General features: G+C 39.4%; 1 protein-coding gene across 3 annotated transcripts in view; it reads right to left on the bottom strand.

Annotated features, from left to right (window-relative positions):
- ADGRG2 (adhesion G protein-coupled receptor G2) overlaps nucleotides 1–14,196 on the bottom strand; it is a 63,795-nt gene extending 49,599 nt beyond the window's left edge. For 2 of the 3 annotated variants that reach the window (XM_075521544.1, XM_075521561.1), the window contains exons 1-2: nucleotides 13,947–14,184; nucleotides 1,433–1,551 (exon numbers count right to left, since the gene is read on the bottom strand). In XM_075521544.1, the coding sequence (XP_075377659.1) occupies nucleotides 1,433–1,550 (118 nt within the window). In that variant the 5' untranslated portion in view covers nucleotide 1,551; nucleotides 13,947–14,184. Of the gene's footprint in view, nucleotides 1–1,432; nucleotides 1,552–13,946 lie in introns of all 3 variants that reach the window. The other variant, XM_075521551.1, reaches the window with a different exon arrangement.
- Nucleotides 14,197–22,730: the final 8,534 nt, after the last annotated feature.

The following is a 22,730-nucleotide window of genomic DNA, read 5'->3' as shown; positions in this document are numbered from 1 at the left end:
AACACGCAGTTCTTCTCTCTTTATATTTTCTGGAGAACACAAACATACTTTGGCACCTTAGATGAGGAGAGAACTGAGTAGAGATGCTGCTGACAGTGCTAACAGCCTAAAAAAAAACAACAAAAAAATAGGGTGGAACCATAAATAAACCCTTGTGTCAGTTTAGCTTTCCTTGAAGGATTACTGACACTTGTAAGTGATATGTAGGTGAAAGATGAAATCCCTCTTTGCTTGCTTCCTCAGAACTCTAGATGCAGTTGAATTTTCCCTGGAAAAATTCCTGTATGACATCTGACCATCTGCTGAGCAGCCCTGTCCTTTTTACTATTCAAAGTATATGAGGTTAAAACCTCACCATCTTAGTAATAGCTTTATCACCTGAACCTCAAATTCTGTCTCAATAACAGCTTCATTTTATGAAAATTACTACATTTGGAGAATTAGTATCAGAATTAGTCTAGCCTGTAAACCTATGAAATTTCACTGCCAGTACAATGTCATTAAGCAGGCATACTTAGTACATTTGAACTGCAAGAAACTCTGACCTTCTAAAGTAAAATAACATGCCATGACACAGGAAGCAGTTCCTAAAACTAGCCATTAAGTACACGGCAAAAAACACTTCTAATTTTTTAATATCCCATGCACATTACTAACATGATAAATGTATTACACACTATTGATATAAGGAAGTTTTACAAATGACAAGCACTGTATCTGTATCAGTTGAGGTCCAGAGTAGTGACAGACTTGTATCTGCCAGCTTACAGAATAGCCACGAATAAAACACAAATTGCTGATTCTACTGTACCTCATACAAAAGCATCACCATGTCAGTTACCCAATTTGTACAAGAACCTTATGAACTTATTTTTCATTTACTGTTATATAAAGAGCATAGACTGCCAAATTCAAATACATCATTTTTGTTACGTGTTTTGGACCTTACTACCTTTTCCCTAGCCATATTCAGGTCCACAACCAAGAGCAATGCAGGAGATGTTCTGTGCTCACACATGCACTAAGTAGAGTGAAGCTCAAAGGATCTTGTGGTGTTTGTGTAAGAGCAGTGTGAAAGATTTAACAACACATTCTGAAAACAGTAACACTTCCAGTTCAAAAAAATAGCAAGAAAGTAATTTTTGTTATTACATATTGTGTTTACATTCTCTCCTCATCCATAGCTGAAAATAAGTTACCACTGATGATTTTTTATGAAAACAAATACTGTAAACATAGGGTTTGTACGTTCAAAGTGCTAAGCCCCAACTATTTCATCTCTTGTTAATGGCAGTTTTTCCTCTTGATTTCAAGAGGACAGAAACTTGCCTGTCCTGAATATATTCAAAAGTCCTATTCTAATAGTGCTATTCTAACAATGCTATTTATTTGGACTACCAACACTAGGTAAATCGGGAAAAAATTGTCTTACCTTTGCCTGCTGTAGCCAGGAGCAAATGAAGTAAAAGGACTGCTAGAACAATCCTGAATCTCAAGAAGATGTCCTGTATTCTGCCAACACAGCAGTGCTGTTTTCCCGAGACAACCATTCTAGAAGAAAAAATAAATAAATAAACCACAGTGACTAGAAAAAGTGCAGCTGTGCAGATATGACAAATTATGTTTCCAACCTAAGAGTGTAAATCTTTTCAACCCTGTTATACTATTGGATATATTTTGTACAGAAAATGCACAAACACTCTGTAGAGTATTGCCAAGTCACCAAGAAAGAAAGAGCTGTTTGCTGAAAGGAAAAAAAAACAAAACCAAAAAAACCCCACTCAAGCCCTAATTCTCCAAAGACTCACAAATACATCAGAGCATGGCCATGAGTCCTTGCACAAATAAGGCTTTCAACGTTTGAAAAACAACCAACCAACCAACCAACAACAAAAAAAACACCACAGACAAGAAAACGCCAGCCAAAACAGCCAGAGAGCAATCTTGGAGAACTTATCCAAAAGCTTTGTTAATCTCAGTAAGTATACAGAAAGCATCTCTTCGGTCCCCTACCCACAGGTTCTACCATCTGACATTTTAATAGCAACACTGTGAACTCCTACGGAAGAAGCAAGAGTTTGATTCGCATTCCTCATCTCATTCTCAAGGCAAGAAGCTACTGCAAAAAAATGAGAAATGCCACAAGTCACTGTGGGCAGCAAGATCACGGAGAGTATCATCAAAACCTGGTTTGTCCACATTTCTTCCTAGTGATGGTTGCCTATGTAAGCAATAGGACATGGTGGTGGACAAAGAAAATGCCTCCTACTATAACAGATAATGTTTTATGAAATGATACACTTTTAAAAAGAGATCTTTTCAAGAAAGGTACACCTCAATATTTTGCATGCTGAAAGAAATGTTAAGTGAAACATTCATGTGCTTTTTGCATGCATTATTTCTTAAATAAAAAGGTTTAAAGATACATAGTTACAAGTGATTCTATAATTGATTCTTGAAACAAATGCAAAGCAGTAAACTATGTATTGTTTATCTTTAATATGTCAGCTTAACGGTAGACCAGAGTATTCTGCATGACACCAGAAGTTTAACGTTGCCATCACAAGTTTGGCGTATGTGGGAGTGTATTGGTTAGCACTCATACTGCTCGCAAACTTTACTGTATTTTTGTACATGCTGTATCAGGCTGCAATAGGTTCCATTCTTTTCAGGAACTGTAAATTGTGAACTCTTTCAGGACTTGTAAATTTGTGTTAAGGTTTGGGCTAAAATGTATTTTTTGCAAGCATTCACATTAATGTAAATATTTATTAGTATAAAATGGTTACTATGGGCTGAACTCCCCAAGAGAAGTGCTGGAGGAAGCAGTGAAGTTGCTAGGTAATTGACATTTTGGAAATTGATTAAATGTACATGCAAAATACACATGATAATGTAACATAGGAAACATAAAGCAAAGGCTTTTTAAAAATTAGAGGACCGCAACATTGTTGCCAGCCAGTGTTTTCAATAATTATACAGTATGTGATATTTCTAGCACAAAAATAAGATCATACTGATTGCATTGGAACAGACCAATCTGGATGATGACACATACTGCTTCCACTTTGCAGATTGTGGATGCCACACTTAAAATTGAAATACACTAAGGGAATAACAGCCAAATTGTGGCAACATCCTAAATGACATCTGCATGGGTGCTACAAATGTTAACCAGCAGGAAAAAAGGCCATTGATAAAAGGAATACAAAAATCAAGCATACTAAAACTGAGAGAAAATACATGGTATGCTAATTCAATGGACATAGCTAATGCACACAATCCTATGCAGGAACAGAGCAAAACCAAACAAAAACGAGTAAAAAAAGCAAGAAATGTCAAAGGTGAGCTAGCTTTCTAAAGATCCACAGGAAACATGTCCAAATCTGTCTTCAGTTTGCTTCTCTTGAATGCCTAAAAATCATATATTAATAAAGCTGTTCGGTCAGTAAACTAAGTAGTAGAATTACATTAACTATCCTAAGAACCTGATAATGAAAACTGCCATGCTTAAATTTATTTGACAAATTCAAGGATTGTGCATCTACAATATAATTTACTACGGTTAAAAGAGATGCCCGTCCAAAAGCTGTGTTTCCTTTCTTTGCTTACTCATGCTTCCCATTCTAGTCTCAAATTAGGTCACTTCCAAGCAAAGCCAAGCTGCACATCTATTCCTTCATTTTATAGGGAAATCTCTTCTTTTGTACAGTAAACCATCTATCCATAGTGATATATTTGGACAACAAACCAAACACAAATTCCAGCATCCCTTGCCTCTACTACCTAGACATCAAGAGTTAAAATGTGAATGGAATGGAGCTCAAAAATACTCAGTGGCACCCACCAGTTTAGCCATCGATGCTGGTTAAGTACTGAAGCAAACTGCTTGCTCTGTGTCACATATAATACCGATTCAGAATGCTCCTATATTCCCTGCATTTAGTGTCCTCAAACCTCAGTTCTGCAGAGAGATATACATGAAATGAGCTGACTAGGACAAAGGTTTAATCCTGTACCATTAAGTGTGCCTTCTATTTGGTCTGGTAGACCTCCTTAGACAATCACATTACTGCCCCATCCACCAGAAATAACAACTGCATTCCAAGAGTCTAAACGTGAGGGCAGGAGCCAATAAATGGTCCTGGTTCTGACTCTAGCTCTGCCTGAGTGCTATGTAGCCCTGAGGAGTTTGAAGAGACCTTCTTCTAACTCAGGCCTTCAAGAGTGAGCTTTGCTCATATTTGTTCAGTGTTTAAATGAAAGGCTGTAATAAATACTTTCAGCACATTTAGGGTCTTATCCCCTCTGGTTTTTTTGACATTTTTCTCACTTCCTGAGATGGGCCTGGCAAAGACAAATGGGGACAGAGGCACAGCTTCTTGTTCACAGAATACAGTCACATCAAGAACTGTGAAGCTATTCAAAACTATGAATGCAGATTAATGGTCCCAGGGACAGCAATAAAATCCAGACAGCAGGAAAGCAAGTAAATGTATAAAGCGAAATCCTGGCATGGTCACAGCTCACTTGACTTTTTGCAAGACTTTGGACATTTATGCTAGCTTAAGATTTGTTCCAATATCTGGAAAAAAAATACAATTAAAAGAGTTAGGAAAATAACATTTGTGTTTCTTTCTTTTTGCAACAATGTTGTTCAGACACTACTGAAGAAAAAGATGCTGCTAGCTTTGATAGATTTTTTAGATTTTATTAAAGAAAAAGCAAGATGTAAAATATGATTTCACCATATCTATTGAAATAAAGATCATATGATACATTCCAAAACATTTGGACATTATGTTTCTCTTAAACTTATTTAAACCCTTCTTTGTATTGGAATCCTAAAGCTCTACTCTTAATAAGGATCCTGAAAAGTAATGTAACTGTAAACATATAGTTATGGATGTTATAGAATTAGGCACAAGTGATTTTTTCATTTGTTATTAAATTTGTTCATTTGTTGAAATGAATTTTTTTATTGTTCATTATAACAGATTAGTACAGCATGACTCAGAGAGCCCAGCATGAATCTGCATAGTTTTTGCAATAGGATGAAAAATTTCCATTTGTAAATCAAGCAAATCCAATCAAGTACAACAGCTACTGGGCACAAGTACTGAGCCACCCAAGTGTGGCAAAGAATTCTATGCACAGACCACAGGTAAAGATATAACTGGCTGTCTTTACTTTCTCACTTACTATTCTCAAATAGCAATTAAGTCACTTTTCTTTACAAAGAAAGTCACTTTTCATTACAAAGAGCTAACTGCCTGAAGTAGAAGAGAATATAATCAATTACTTTTCTTTATGATCAGTGGATAAAATGGAAATTCAGAAAACAGAAAGTAAGGGCTCAGGCATAAATCTGTTCCCTCCTGTTCGCTCTCCATGAAGAGTGCTCTATTTTGACCAGTGACAATCTTGTAGCATTGGTACCCAGGTTTCAGACAAGATATCATACCATGTCATTAATTTGAAAGTGAAACTAGAATTGATAGAACTTACCTTAAAACAAATGAATGAACATACTTTGAAAAATTACATGGTTGTTTTGTATGTTGTGTTATACATGTTGCAGTTCTGCATTAATATCACATTCTCCAGCAATTAAAGAGGTTACTGGAAATGAAGACAGGAAGACAGTATAAAGAGGATTCTTTATTCTTATTATTAGTATTAATTAGCTTATGTCATAGAATCATAGAATAGTTTGGGTTGGAAGGGACCTTTAAAGGTCATCTAGTCCAACCCCCCTGCAATGAGCCAGGACATCTTCAACTAGATCAGGTTGCTCAGAGGCCTGTCCAACCTGACCCTGAATGTTTCCAGGGATGGGGCATCTACCACCTCTCTGGACAACCTGTTCCAGTGTTTCACCACCCTCATCATAAAAAATGCCTTCCTTCTATCTAGTCTAAATCTGCCCTCTTTTAGTTTAAAACCACTACCTCTTGTCCTATCGCAACAGGCCCTGCTAAACAGTTTGTTCCCACCTTTCTTATAAGCCCCCTTTAAGTACTGAAAGGCTGCAATAAGGTCTCCCCGGAGCCTTCTCTTCTCTTTTACTAGTTTTTTGATGGAATTGTCCTTCAACACAATGGGAGTTTTACCTGCCTAAGAAGCACAGAGTTTCTGCAGAAGTTACTGAACTCTAAGAGGTTGACCAAGACAAACACTGTGACACGCGGCCTGTTGCAGAAGGACAGGCAGAATAGAGGGATGAAGGTCAGTAAGCTGACAGAAGCTTACAAGAGCAGGCAAACAAAATTGTTAAAACCAAGGCCTGTAAGGCTTTTACCATGTTTATTCTGCTGTACCCAGCTTTGTACCTCTGAAAGGTAAGTAACATTGTTTGAAGTCGATGTTTTCAAAGCCCTTCAGCTAGCTAGTCAGTCACAGGTATGCACAGTGAAAGGACTTTGAGGTGCCCCAGGAAACTGGGCTTGTGTTACAAACACAACTGGAAGGCAGAGGAGATGGAGTCCACGTCTCTGCAGCCAGCCCCACAGGGGACTGCATGGTGCAGCTCCACTCAAAGTGCAGTGTGAGAAACCTGGACTGCTTTCCAAGTGTGCACCCACAGGTGACATATCAGAGGTATAGGGCTTACCTTAAGCCACTGCTTGCCTTGTATTACAGCAGATGTATTTTCAATAGGCTTAAAGCCAAAGAAAGTGCAGCACGTAAATACAGCTGTTCTGTGCTGTAGTGTACTTTGTTAAATCACTTTTTGAAAAATACATTCAAGTTTTACAATTCCTGTTGAATATATCTTTACTGGCAGTCTTTAAAATTTAAAAAACTATTAGTTCTTTTATGCCAAGTTTTAGCCAGAGCAGGTTCTCACTGCCAATGCATAAACTGTTGGTAACAGAAACTCATGTTGGAAATAATGACGCAGAGCAATCAGTCATTTACTTCTAACCATGCTGCCTACTGCTATGCTTCAAGCTGTTTTGTTCAAGGCACACTTGTTTCATCCATAGCCTTTGGGGCTCATTCTGTCTACTTTTGTAGTTATCCCCTATTAAAATCTTGGATTTTAATAAAAATATTTCCCAAATTTATAGAATTTACTGCTGAGGAGGAGGGTAATAATGAATGGTAAGCTTCTAGCTGTTGTTCTGTGACTGTCTGCATTATTCAAATCTACACCAGGTGATAAAAGGCAGAAAAGAGCAGAAACATCATCCTGCCCAGGTATGAGAACTTCTTGATGCCTTTAATTACTTTCAGAAGTGTAAGACTGTAGAATTCTTCCATCAATCCCTTATATTTTCCAGACTGGAACCAAAATGTAGTAAAGTTTTTATGTTATTTTTAAATTTTGGCTGAAGTGAGTTAGATGTAATAGGGAGGCCGCTTATGTTGGAAAGCCTTATGTCACTGTGAATTTTGGCACATACAGTATCCACTGACTTAACATCAGAAGTAGCACCATTGATTTGAAAATGTTGTTCCGTGGCGGTTTTTTTAATGCATTTTTCCAGAAGACAGTAATAGGATTATTACTGTCTGATAATAGCTTGGTTTTCATTAATTTTCTCCAGTGTTTATCAAAGGCTGTAAAAACAGGCATACTGTGTTCTACAAAATTCAGCCACTTTATGTAGAACACCAGCTTTTTCTAAGACTGCAATGGTAACGTGTACAGCCAGTTCAAGGACCTTCCAAACATGTCCTCCTGACATAAATTTTTACTGTTTTCAAAGATATTAAATATTTTACTTTTTAATAAGTTGGCTTACAGAGAGCAGCAAGCCACTTAGTTACAGACACCAGTCTTCTGCAAAACTCATAGCTCATTGGTTCAGTTCTTGACAGAAATAAACAGGAGGAAAAATTATCTGAGAAATCCATTCTTTAGTTCAGTCTTTCAACTGCTGCAGGATACCGGTATTAGAAAGATTTTTTTTTTTTTTTTTTATTTTACAAATACCAAGCTGTGTAAGCCAAGGTCTGCCCTCAGTTCAACTCACAGATCTCCCCTTAGATTAATGTAAAAGTGTAAGCTTAATCATTAAGGTTTATGTAAGTGGATTCATGAATGCAATATGCTATTGGATGACTCTCCATTACAGACCTCATGCCAAAAAGCACTTTTAGTACTTACATCTCTCTTACAGTAACTTGTGTCATTGTATATAGTGCAAAAGTGGAACGGGACAATTTCAAGCAAGTTTTTGTTCCCTCTTACCCAGTTTGGCAACGTTTCACCTCCTCATATCCAGCAGTCACCAGGGAGATGAGCAAGAGGCCTCTTTCTAGTTCTTATAAAAGTTCTTACACTATCCAGGAAATCCTCTTCTGCGTTGTGTATTCCCTTGAGAGAACAGTATTATCCACGCACTCTATTAAATCTTCTAGAGCAAACTAAAAAGCCCGTCAGTGACAATACCTGAGCAGGTTTCCACTTCAAAGAGTTTACAAAGTACTGATGAAGCATGAGAAGCAGAGATGTAATAATTTAGTTATGTTTGTCACAGGTCTGGTTACTCCAACTACAAGTAGATTGTGTACATTTTCATTAATAATACTTTGGGGTATGGAGGTATATAGGTTTCATGGGTGGAGGAATAACAAAAGAAGTGTTCTGCAGAGTAGAAGACTGAAAGTACAACAAAGACTACATTTAAGTTAGCACACAGAAAAAAGATTAAAAGAATGCTAGACATGCACCTTGAGCCATTGTAAAAGGGATGAGGAAAGGTGTACAAAGATATAAGCATAGAAAAGTAAACGAACACAAAGTTTTGCAAAACCTTTATATTCAGTAACAGGACTTGAATTTGATGCAGAGAGAAAGAGGTAAGGACAAAGACTTTTCTAAAGCTGGAATAATCAAACCAGTGGACAATGTAAGCAGGCTGTAAGGAATCAAGTGAACGCCAGGCATGCCAGAAAGAAGACTGTTCAGCTCATGCTTTCAATTTTCCTACTTTCCAAAATTGAGAACTGAAAGTTTCTTTCATCTTACTGTAAGTGAGGGGGGAAATAAAAAAGGAAACAGTTGTTTCTGCTCAGTTTACGCTTCCCTTCCCCACTCTCCTTTCCATCCTCTCTTGGCTTGAACAGCAGCATCCCCCCTCCCCAAAGTCTTAAAAAAGAAATTATATTGTGATTTCATCCTAAGCTTCACTTTATGGACTTAACAGGTCTCTTGGATCTTGCACTTGGAGCTCTTAAAATTTTTTTGGAAGCTAAGAAGAACAATACTTGGTGGAGTTTTTTGGTTTTTTTTTCTTTTTCTTTCAAACAATCTCTCAGATTGTTTTAATCAACAGCCCAATGACCAAAATTAATACTTTGTACTCAAGAAATAAAGCTCATCAGTTTTGAAAGATGGATGCACTGAAGCAAGCATCTTCCAGAGCCCTACTACAACTCTGATTAGGAATATGGCATCACTACCCTATACAGCCTAAGGAAATACAGTCACTTTGGCACCTCAGTCTTCATATGGGGTAAATATTTGGGGGTCCTCTATTAGGACATTCTAGGAAACAGTGTTATGCCAGACCAGTGTTCTGGGCCTCATTTAGCACTGCTCCTCCTTAGGGTACAATGTAAGTCTATGGAGCACAGGGGAAAGGAGATGGCACCATTGCCAGGACAAGCCCCATAATCAGTTGTTTGGGAAAGAAGGGGAGGCAAAGTTCTGACTGGAGCCCATGTTAGACCAATACAACTGAAACAAGTTAGTCAATAGCAATCATTCTTAAATACTTGAAAGTGGTCACACAAGAGAGTAGGTGACTTCAAAGCAACTTCAGAATAATTTATTTAAACCAGCACCATTTCTGCGTGCAGCCCCCACGAACGTATCAGCTCAGAAAATTTACTTTGTACAACTACACTCCACATGGCTTCTTTCACCATCACCGCCTCTATGAAAAAAAGTGATTAGCCTTCTTACAAATAAACCACCCTAACCACAAGGCTGACTTGCTGAAACATAGATAAAGGGGGAAAAAAGAAAGCACTTTTTAATTCAAGTTGTATGAATACTTGGACTATGCTATGAATAAGTCATGACAGAACAAAGTCCCCCAGACTTCAAAACATGAAGTGACAAGTGTTACCAGAAACCATTCAGTCAGCTTATGTCCATAATTAATTTGGTGCAAAAGAAACAAAGATATTCAAAGTCTGGTTGGGAACTCAGAAATTAAATGTGGAATTTGGCAACATTCACAATCAGGCATGCCCAGATGTCTAATACATCCAGGCAGAGAGCCACAGTAATTTTTTCTCTAAAGAATATAAAAGGGATTTTTAAGAGAATATTTAAAATACTAAAAGCATCAGTAAAAAGTTGTTGGCTTTTGTTAAATGTGCACAATAATGTTTCCATAACCAGCACACTCACATTACTCATTTTCTTGCTAGTTCTACCATTTCTAAATGTGTCACATCTTGTCAAACATGACAACTTCTGGCAAACCTACTGATGGATCTCTCAGTCCTTAACTCTTCAATGATTCCTTTAAGGAACACCATAAATGAGAATATACACAGTGCTTAATTTGTGAGTGGTTGTTCTTTTTTGGCAACTAAGGCATCACCTGAGGTACTCATCTCATGCAAATTTCAGAAAACAGAAAAAATGTGATAAATTCTAGTAATTTCCCCTAAATTCTACGGAGAGAAAAAGTATTCTAAGTAGACTGGGGAACTTTATAAACTATTTCTTTTCCATACACTGTCTCATCTAGTATAACTGACATTCTACAGTTTTCTTTTAAAGCAAACAAAAATAAGTACATCATGTTCCAAACTACAGTTTTTCTCTGAGATGTTAAGAACACTGTACTTCAGTAGCCAGCAGAAGAGGACCTAGAACAGAACAAAATCACTGTATTAATAAGGCACTAGCTGAAAAGCAGCTGTTGTGTCAAACAACAATTAGATTTCTGGGCTACAGCGCTCATCGATAAAAGAAAAACAGAAAATGCTGAGGCTGGGCCTTCAGCTGCCAAGTACAATTCTAAAATCTTGTATCAGTTCCACTATATATTACCTGAAATAAAACTGTCCTGAATCCGATGTAAGTAACACTCAAAGGTTGAGCACCTGTGATGTACAAAATGCTCAGCTCACAGCTGGAGACAAATCCCATGTGACTCATGCAGGGAGGAGCTTAAGATCCATTTTTTTGTCTTTGATTTAACATCAACTACAAAGGATCCTTTGTCCACCCTGAACAACAATAAATTTCAAAGATATTTCGGCACAAAAGGAATGCAAGACTCCCAAATAATTGAGTCCTATTAATTACCATATAGTTACACAAGCCTATCTTTTCATAGAGCAAGTATAGATCCTTTCCAAATTGTAATTCCACCAGGAATTAATAACTGGAAAGAATAAGACCCTCATACTCATGAGCACCTATCTAATAAACATGAAATGATTCACTCTGCTCCCCCTTTGTTCACAAGCTGAGCAGCACCTACCAGTGTCCTGCTACAAATCAATATTCTCTAAATCCATGCATCTGAAAAAAGAGCAAAGCTTTTAACTGAACCTAGATACGATAATACTACTGAACTTACCATTTATCAGAAAGCTAACATTTCAGGCCAAATAGAATGCCTTATTCATGCCAATTCTTCTGTTGAAGTCAACAAGATTAACTGTATGAGCTACCCTGATTTTGGCCTTCAAATAATCTAATCTACTATTCTACTGAAAACATAAAATTCCAAACTCAAGTGTAGTGACCAGTTTTAAAGCTATACTGTGTTTGCCATGTTACATATTAAGAACTAAAAATTTTCCAAATTTAACACCAGTTATTCTCTCATGAAGTCCAAAACTATCTCAATCTGCCAACATTCTACAGTTATTAGTGGAAGACCTGACTAAAAGCATTCACAGTACAAAAACTGTATAGATTGAGCAATTAACTTGAGAATGGGAATTTAGTCCTTTATCTCTCTCCAGCTGCTCTAATTTGAGCAAATTTGTGTTGATGTATTAGAAATAGAAGTTTAACATTAAATTTGGAAGGCACTGAAGGGAAAAAACATGCTCACAAACTCCATCTGATCTATAGAATTACCTTAAGACACTAAAGTAATATTAATAAAGATACTAATAACAGTAGTTCACTTGGTGTCTGACTGCCACAGCAGAAATAAAATAATACTAGCTTGCAGTGTACGTAGAAAATTTTGTGGCCCTGATTCACATCTGAGCAAAGTTTGTTTACACGCAATTTCTTTCCTGCATCTTCTTTCAAGGCATTTCACTTACTTTAGAGATTGTCTTTATCAATAAGTTATAGGTGTGCTTCCTCAGTGAAGACAAGTACTTGGAGACCCTCCTAAGCAAAGACATGTTTTCTGTTCTTTAGTTTAATTCAACACATTTCCAGTCACCCGGCAGAGGACCAAATCCTGCTTGTTTCCCCCATGCAAACAGTAACAGAAGTATACTTTCCAGCTTAGGAAGGAATGGCTAAAGCCATAAGCTTGAAGCTTAAGAACAGGAATACCAATTTGCGCAGCTCTCTTCTCATGATGACGTACACTGTTAGTCTATGCAAGCAAAAGGAAGAAATGTATTTTGAGTAGAGACACGTAATGCCAGCTTTACCTTTTCAACACAAATGACAGAGCTAAATACCAAAATAGTTGCTTTGGGACCAAATAACACTTAGATCTGCATGCCTGAGGTTGTAAACCCTATTTTGGCTCATGCTGAAGCTCATTCTACCATGTTTTCAGCATTACTATAACTGATTTCATGTAAGTCAAAACCAGCCCGGGCTTGTACAATCACATGTTTAATTTGCTGGGTAGGCATGTCTTTCGAAGGCTAGTGAATTAGTTTACAAACATTTCTTCAACATTTCCGCATAAATCAATGCAAGACAATCACACAGTAAAAGCAACAGAGTTCAGTACTGTTATAAATACCACCCATGAATGACAAAACCTATATATTTGCAAAGCAAAGCAAAAATAAATGCAGCCAGGAAACGATGCTTCCAGTACCCTGATCTTTCCTCACTCGGCTAGTGTAAAGGGACAAGACAAAAAAACAGACCAAAAAACCCTCAAAATAATTATTGGGCAGAACAGGTGACTCTGAAGACATTTTACTTTCAGGGATACAGGTTACCTTGCAGAATGTATGAGAAACAGGTTACCTTGCAGAATGTATGAGAAACAAGCAGCAAAAACTTTTGAGCTGAGTATATTCTCAGCACCCATGCCCACAGAAAACGTGTGTGAGAGCAAAACCCGACCCAGCCTTGACATACGGTCCCAACGGGATGCTGCCCTAGCTCTTTACCGCAAACCACATTCAAACCCTACTGACGCATCCCTCAAAATCTTTCACTTTTTAAGCCGATTTAAATACGTTACTGATTTTTTTATCACCGCTGATTAAGCACTCAAAATAAGGCTGGAAACCAGAAGGAAACCTTTCCCCCCGCAGCACCGAGAAACGTACCTGGTAAGAAGAGCAGTCCCCTTCAAGACGAACTCAGAAACGTGTCCCCCGCAGCCCCTTACCGTGGCCTCACACCCTGCACGGGCCCGGCCGCGAGTCCCAACGGCCACCAACGGCCACCAACGGCCCCGGCAGCCCGCGGCCCCCGCCCCAGTCCCACAGCACGCTTTGCGCTCGCAGGCGGGATCTCCCCCCAAGCCCCCCCGAGTGTGCTTCTCTCGACCCGGCGAAACCCGCAAGTGCCATTCAAGGGGAGTGATCCGCGAGGGGGACGTGACTAAGCGGGAGCCACGGGGCTTGGCTGCGGAGGGCGAAGCTCCCCGACCTGCCCTCCTCCGCCTGCCACCGCCAACCTCCCAGGCAGCTTCCCGCTGGACCTTTCGGCCCTCACCCCGGTCGTCCCTCCGGGGACGGTGGGCGGGAAAGCTCATCCCCAGAGAGCCGCGCACCTCTGTCGCCCAGCCCGGAGAGTCGCTCACCTCAGCCCGGCAGCGCAGGGCGACTCCCACCTTCGCAGCCCGCCGCGTTGCCGGTCCCTCCTCGCCCTCAAGAGCCCGCCGCCTCCGGCCGCCTCTGCGCCCGCGAGCCGAGCAGCCGCTCACCTGGCCCCGGGGGACCGCCCGCGCCGCCCGCCCTACACCGCCGCCCCGCCGCCCTGCCCGCTCGACACTGGGCGCAGGAGGCGCGGCGGCCGGCCCCAGCAGCTGGGGCAGCCGCTGGACGCGGCCGGGGGGCGGAGGCAGGCGAGGGAGGTGCTGCGAGAAGCCGAGCGAGAACCCGGCGCGGCGGCGGCCAGCGGGACCGCCTGGGAGCGGCCCCCGCGCCCCCTCGGCAAGGCGGGCCCGGTGGCGGCTGCGGCCGCCTCCCCGCCCGGCGGCCCCGTGGGTGCGGGCGTCGTCCCGGGCCGCTGTGGGGAGCGCGGGCCTGGCTCCTGAGGCGTGCGGCTGGCCGGGGCAGGTTGAAGGCAGCAAGCAGTACCGGCTAGGTTGAGAGAAAACGTGGGGACCCTTTGCAGCTGGATACAAGAAACTCGGGGGGGAGGAATAACCACTCTGATTAAACTGTTTTAAATTCCCGGGTGGACAACGTGTTCAGTGTTAAAACGTTAAAACGGCCTTTTTTCTTGTTTAGCTTACTTCACTTTTAAAACAGACTTAACTACATTAACCCTTGATGGAAATGTAGTTTCTCAGAGTTAGCAGCCTTCATTCAATTTCGTTTGAGACTCACACCTTCAGTCAGTTCAGATTATTGATGGTGTAAATGCACTTCACTTAGCCATCAGAAGGACAGCGGTAAGCTACAGCTGTGGCCCTCCTCTTCCCTCTTTTTAATTGTTTGGGATGAAGCATATTCTGAAAAGGCAACATTTTCAATGACTTTTTTTTTTATTTGCTTAATATACCAAAATGTTTAGGAACTACTCTCTGTGTGTGGGCTGGAGCTTTGGTCCCTAGGCACCGCTGAGAAGAGCCTGGCCCCAGCACAGGGGAAAGCAGTTCATGCTGCACATCCTGAGGGAAAGGCTGGAGCTTTAGGCAACAACTGTTCTCAGTGTCACTGAAGATAAGACAGGGACAAATTCTACAAATCACAGACAGCAGGTCTTCCTGAGGGTGCAGGGTGGGATGAGTCCACGTGACGAGCAGGATTTCATAGAGAAATACTTGTAAAGAAGAGCTGGGGTTAGATGAAGAGGCTTGTTTCATTTTGCTTAGATTGATGGTGTCTTTGGATGCTTTGGAGCCAGCATCTAGTGGAACACAAGACCAGCGCTTTTGCAGTTCCTCACACAGGAAAAAATAGGAGGCATTTATCTTTCTCTGCCTTGGTTAGTGGGATATCGTTAACTTCCTCGAATGTTTAAGTGCTACAAATAGTGTTCTCCTTTCTTCCTGACTTATACCACCTATGAGAATTATGTCTCCTTCTCCTTCACTTCTGATCTGGATGTCTGAGGTCAATAAAGAAGAAGAGAAAAATTGTCCTGAAGTTAATGCTAGGGGTGTGATATATGAGAATATTGTTTGTCTATGAAAAGACTTGCCTAGTGGTTCTGCATCAGTGCTCTTTTGACACATCCACAAACAGTGTGCTTTACCAATGTGGCTTAGCGATGTCTCAACAGAAAGGCTAAAAGGTTGAATGAGGTTGGAAACTGAAGCCAAACTTACCCCTGGGCACGTTACATTTTGGCAGAGCAGGGTTAGTAAGCTTACTGTGTTGCTTGTTGTGTGAGTAGTGTAGAGATAAAGGGAAGTCTGCCTCTGTCCATCCAACACCTCTGACAAATGACATGTTCTTTTGGATAAAAATCAGACAGTTGCTGAATTTTCAAGCACTGAAATGTAACTGCAGGCAGGGGAATTACCTCAAAATACCTATTCCCTTTCCAGTCAGATCAAGTTCATTTATTAGGAGAAAATACTGCGTAACTTACAAAAGGAAAACACTCAATTTATATCTGTAACTGTTTATTTAAACCGTGTATTACATACAACTGGGTAGTGTCCAGTAACATACAGAGAAACTAAACAGAATTGATTGGTAATGACCTAAAAAACAGGACCAAGTAAAGTCCTTAATTCCCAAAGTGCATTTTTATAGCTGTGCTTAGCTGGAAAAGTCCCTGAAATCTATGTATTCACTCAGACACCAGTACACCAGCTGTACAGCTCTAGGACTACGCTGCATCTGGCCAGTGTTGCATGCAAGCCAAAGGCAAACTCCACTGCAAGAAAACCTAGACTATAGCAGGTCTGAGGAACAAGCATGGATAACTGAACAATGAAGCACTTTTCAGTCCCGTTAGTTTTGTCATGTTTTTGAGAAAATGGAAAAAAAAAAAAAGTGTTGTCTTAATTCAGATTGCCCAATGCCTCCTTTATTGTATGCTTGTGCAATACTGAACACCGGCTTAGTAGGAATGGCAGGTGACATATGCAGGCTTAAGAGAATGAGGCTTCTCTCCCCAGGCAAAATTATCATATTAAATAACATCTTGAATAAAGCTAATAGTTCCTGGAGCTAGAAGACTCTCCAGAAATTTGCTGATCAAAAGGCGACTAACTTGAAAATGAGAGCATGGATACCATAAACTGGTGGTGTTATAAGCTTGGCCATGTAGAGAAAGTTTGACTAGTAGAGAAATACTGGATTTCAAGGGTTTGACAATTCAAGTGTTTTATTTTCACCTGTGTTCAACCAGACTGAATGTAGAAACCCCAACAGTGACTCCAACAAACTAGTGCCTAAATTCCCATTAACTGCACCTTAACCAGAATTTCATATTATGCTTTCTAATTGGTTTGGGATTTATTATTATTTTTTCTTTAAACTCTTTCTCTCTTTATTTACTTGTGTGTGTATACGTGTTTCCTAGGGAGATAAGACATTACTGTGACGTATTGCAGCATTCATTTCATGTTTATAATTTATGTATCCAAATGGGACTTGTTGTAATGATGTAATTCATGTCTCAGTAGGAGAAAACACGAATAGTTGACAAGAGAAAGGGCAGAGGAGAGGTGGTGGGAGAAGTGAGGTCTATTTGCATTTTCATTTGTGCTGTGAAGGTAGGATGCTGTTGTTTCACAAAGGCGCTTCACAGGACAGACTTGTCCTGTGCTTGCTTCTCCCTACTCCTTCCCTATTCCTAGTGTGCAGGACTGGAGGTTGTTTTGCCCTGTGATATGTATATGGTCAATCCCAGGGAGTTTAAGCACATTGTTCTTTTAAAAAGAACTAAGCATCAAGTTAGGGGAATGACTGTTTCAATGAATCACATTAACGTAACACCATTTATGTCAAATCTACTCAATTTAAAAACAAAGCAAAAAGACCTTCTGATAATTCCCATGACTCTGGATTTTGTCGTCTTCTTTGCCACATTACAGGTTTCTGTGAACACCAGAAACTGACTGGAGGCACAAAGAAGCAGTTAAAATGGTTACACTTCTCTGTTTAATATATAAATGTAGCCCTCCCAAAAAATCACTCGTATTCTGTTCTATAATCTCATGTACTACTTATAAGAGTCATATAAATTACAGATTATTAGGTAAAAAATACATTAGGTGTTTTTTTAAACTGGTGGTAACCCTGAAGATTAAATAAAATCATCTATGAGTCTTTCAGTCTATTTTCTGCTTTCAGCATTGTAAAGATGTAAACAACGAGTGAGCAATTTTAGGATAAGGAAGTGATACAGACTAGCTGTGACGCTAAAATGAGTTAAACATATAAAGGCGGGAGGATCTAATCTTAAAACTACACATATTTAGCACAAAGTTGAGAGCTCGGTTTGTGAAAAAGAGGCTGCCTCTGTTCAAAATTTGTGCCTGACTAACAAATCCATATCTTACAAAACAGTCCTTGGAGTAGATACACCTATCTAACATTCTAATAGAATAACTACTTATTAATATTCTTTTGTCAGAAAGTAGCGTATAGGTGTGGATACCATGAGCGCAGTGTTTGCTGAATGTTAACTGAACCAATATGCAAAAGAAATCTCTTAGATATGTAATCATTAAATAAGGAGGTTTAGTCTATCCAGCTGTGATTTTACACGTTGTCAAATACTACGTACAACACCCAGGGTAAGATCTTCTTTTGACTGTTGCAGTTTCTTCATAAAAAAAAGAAATATGTAATATCTTCTCTACTGAAGCTCCAGGAAGGATATTAAAATAAGAATAATAACTACAGCTCTGTGGTTAACTTCTAAGCTTCAACTCACCAAAGAAATACGCATTTCACTAGTTGTTAAAAGAAAACACGTTTAGAAAGTTGTGCCTTGTATCATTACTGATGACAAGTGACATTTATGTTCACTGTGTTATTTGGCCCTACTGAATTCCATGTTGCCGGTCCTCCTGCTTACAGACACACAGCCATGTCATATCGCACTGTATTCCAGATCAACGTCCCTATTGCATTTACATTCCAAAATGGGATAAAGGTGGGAGGCAATTCATTAGGTACCCAGGCCAAAAGAAAAGAGAAATCTTTGATGCTGTTTTGTTTAGCAAAATTTCATACTACTTATACAAAGTGTGAGTGGTTATATGTAGCAGCAGGATGAGCATCCTGCTCTGTTGGGTGACCAGCCATTCAATACTTCACCCCCTGTGTATGTTTTCATGCAATACTCAATTTTGTGGAGTTGAGAGCCTTCATTATCACCTGTTGGAGTTAAAAGTGAACGGAGCACAAACTGAAATGCAAGAAATTCCATTTAGACGTAAGAAAAAACTATTTTATGGTGAGGGTGATTAAACACTGGAGCAGGTTTCCCAGAGAGGTTATGGAGTCTCCATCCTTGGAGGTATTCAAAAGCCACCTGGTTATGGTCCTGGGCAACCTGCTGCAGCAGCCCCTGCTCTGAGCAGAAGGTTGGACAAGACGCTCTCCAGAGGTGCCCTCCAGCCTCAGCCTCAGCCAGTCTGTGATGCTGTGAGAAGAACTGCTGCTAACACTTTGCTTTCCCTCAAGATAAAAACACACTTTTGGCCAAGCAAAGGACAATGATCCTCAAATTGTAAAAAACTTGAAGGTGATGAAAGGCTCACATACCCAAAAGCCCAGACCAAGGTGCTAATTAACATTATGGGAAACTATAAAGAAGAGTTGCCAAGGAAAGCAATTCTGAAGAGAACACCTGGATAGGACTATAAAACCTTTCCATTCTCTATGGCACTCACTCACTTTAAATTGTACCAACATTTGTATTTCCATTAAACAAACATTTTAAAGGAGTTGTAACTTGTCCATAAAAAATGGAGTCTGTGTGGATCTTGGCAGGCAAATTCTCATTCTGGGAACATTTCACATTTTTGCTTTTTCTTTTTTAAAAACTTCATTTACAAAAAAGCTGTATTAACCTCTGTAAGTTTACACTGACTCTAGTGATTCCACATTAAATGCGCTTACGTAGTAAGACCTTGATCATAGCATAAACTGTTAAAATAAATCTAAGTGGGATACTATACCCCTGTTGCTTCCCAGGTCTATGTAACTTGTAAAGCAACAGAGAAGGATCTTTTTTTAATCAGGGAACGCTTTTCCAATGTATGGTCTGCAATGTGTATCTTTCACGTACTAGGGAAAGGATTTTAGTTTTCATGCCAAGTCCTTTCCTCCCTGGCAACACTCTTTTTTCTTCTTTTCTTGAGAGGAAAACTTGCGTTCATAGTTCTTCTGTCTAAACTCCGTTCTTGGCTTTGCTGTACCTTTTAAACAAAGTACGCACAGCTCAGCTGTAAAGTAAGAGGTACATGGTGGCAGGCAGAGTAAAATGTGAGATGCCATCATGTTTTGAGGATCAACGAGTAAGGCAACCTGCTTTTGATGTATCAAAGGAGAGGAGATTTCCTTCCCCCAGTTTAATTCTATAATTTATTCCCCTTTTGCAGTGTTGAACTCTGCCCACACTTTACAGCAAGTGATTGAATGAGGGAGTGGGGGGGAGACCTTGGCAAACTGCTGCAGTACTTCTGGAAGACCTTTCTGCTGAAGTTTCAACTCCTACGATTTTAATGCCACTGACCATATTCCTTTTCAACCTCATCCATTTTTCAATCTTTTACTGGTTTGGAGGGGAGGAAAGTAGTTCCTAAAAGGTCAACTAATCCATGCTGCCTCTGATTTTACACCAGCATAAATCTGTTTCATAAAGTTTCTTTTTAATCATACTAGAACATTTGGGAGGAAAACCAGAGTCTGAAAAATTTTCAGCTCAGAAGAGCCCTTCCTCCATGGCTCTGTCTGGGATGCAGGAGTATATACATACGGAAGTCACAAAACCGGCTGGTAATACTGGTATTCTGTAGCAGCATTAAGGCAAAGGAGATATCTAGTTTTCCAAAGAGTTCAGCATATGTAGACTTTACAATAAATGATTTCTTAGGAGAAGACTAGTTTCAAGTGCTATTCAAGCGGCAGCTTCTGGGACAGGCTATGTGCAGCTAAACAACCTACATTTCAACAACATTTCAACAACATTTGAACAATCCTTACATCTGGTTGGAAGCAGATACTACACATGATAAGAGCCATCACATAAGATATGGCTAGTTATCTTCCTCTGGGATGCATTGAAATCCCTAGTAGCATGTCTGATGTCTGATGGAAAAGGACAATAAAATGATAGACAGCAATTTGGTTGTTCACCTATAGACCAGAGAGAATATTTCAACCTTTTTCTGTATACATCGACTGTTTTATACTAAATATCTTTTTATTTAATCTTTTAAAATGTTAACAGCGATGCTAATGTGTCATTCTTGGTGGTGCCAGAGAGCTCTTTGGCTAAGTGAACCACAGGAGTTTTAATAAACCTCAGCACTGCCATTAGTTGTAATTTGACTGACATTCTGAATGCTCTGTGCAGAAAATCCACTTCTTGTTTCTACCTAGGTCAAATAATTTGCAATATTAAATATTAAACAACCTATAATACTGGATGATTGGGATTAAAAAAGAAGTGCATAAAGCCTCAAGTGCCAGGAAATTAATGTTTTCTTTTACCCTTATGTGCCTGTCTCCTCAAATAGTTTGAATGTCTTCTTAAAAGTTCTAGATCTTTCACAAAACTTGATTTTATTTAAAAAAAAATAGTTTTTCCAACTGGAATGACTCAACTGAATAAAACATGTTTTTATATTAGAAGCTATTACATAGTGTGTCACGGCGGGAGGGGGAATCTTTCTTAATTTAAAGAATTACAACTTTTTGGCTGTAGAGCTTTTCTGTATTTAATCTCTTACAATTATTTTTGGTCTTGACTTTTCTTCTTCCAGGCTGCTTTGCTATTTGCTCTGTTTTTCAGATATTGTATGTATTTATCTAGATGAAAGATTGCTCCATTGGGATAAGCACGGTGAAGGTCTGTGGAGCTTAAGGGAGTAAAACCTTTGAAAGAAAACTGTCAGCCTGATTCTAGACCATGGTATCTTTTCTACAAATGTTTTTCTACTCCTGAAGCCCTACTTACTCCTATTGCTTGCTCACATTACTTACATTGTATTCTTAAGCACTTTTTATATCTCCAGTCCACTGTTATATTCCCTCTCCCTACCCACCCTATTTTGCTGTTCAGCTAAATGCAATAATTTGGACAACCATGGAAAACACAGGATTGTACTCCCCTAAACCCAGCTTTGAATAAATAGAATTCACTTTAATGTTGAATTTGATCCACGTGGTAATTATTGTACTGAAATCAAATGGGCATTTTACTGAGCATACAGGTCCTTACTTTTGTATCTGTTATGCCTGGGGGAATGCCTTCCTTGTCCTTCACAGCATCTTTAAACTCTTAGCAAAAATTCTCCTTGAGGCAAGCAGTCATATACCTGTACATCATATTACAAAAAAGATGATTTCGCTATATTTCTTTATACTAAAGAGCAACTTTAAGCTTTCAGTTTAGGTTAGCTTTATTTTATGAGCAGAGAAAATAATAAGATACTCAGGAGAAAGTCATGTTTGTGTCTTACAGTCCACCTTGCCACAATGGCAAACAGACTGGTGGACAAACTAGTATTGTCTCTTCCTGTAAAGTTATTGGAATGTACAGATTTAGAGAAAACAAAGTCAGAATTTTTCATACCTTTATGCAACCCCAAATTTTGCTCCAAAGCTCTCAAATTTTGTTTTGTTTCAAAGCTCTGCTTAAGTTTCTGTGCTTTATATCAAGTCTTTGCTTGATCTCGTAGCTTTGAGACCAGGCAACTGAAACATGGAGAAGAGTAGTGGCACTGGACTTCCAGTGCAGAGAAGTAAAATTGAAACTACCATAACTGATATGTCGCTATGATGTGTTAACAATCTCCTATACATTTTTTTTTTGCCAAGGTTCCCTTTTTGTAGTCCCTAAACTTGTTTGAGAGGTTGGGGGGGGGGGAGGTGTTGTGTTTTGTTTTGTTTTCTTGGTTTTATTTTTTTCCTGTGAATTACCTTTTATAACCTTCAAACTTAGCCTGGCTCTGACACAAATTTGGATGTCACGTAATTTTCTGAAGTATATTACCTCTAAGATTAAATTAAAATTTCTGAAGCTCCTGAATCTTTATGTTATTCTGAGTAAACAGATCCCAAATAATAGCATATATATTTCAGATATAATTCATTCCTGTTCAAAAGGCCAGGAGAAAGCCTACACATAGTTTGTGGAGTTAAATGTCTGTTTTGAGGATTTAGGTATTATCTAGGTGTCGTGGTTTAACCCCAGCTGGCAACCAAGCCCCACACAGCCACTC

This window comes from Mycteria americana, chromosome 1 (assembly GCF_035582795.1).
Source record: "Mycteria americana isolate JAX WOST 10 ecotype Jacksonville Zoo and Gardens chromosome 1, USCA_MyAme_1.0, whole genome shotgun sequence".
In the NCBI taxonomy this organism is placed as follows: Eukaryota; Metazoa; Chordata; class Aves; order Ciconiiformes; family Ciconiidae; genus Mycteria; species Mycteria americana.
Note: the sequence above shows the minus strand (reverse complement) of the source record. Positions and strands in the feature narration are given on the sequence as shown.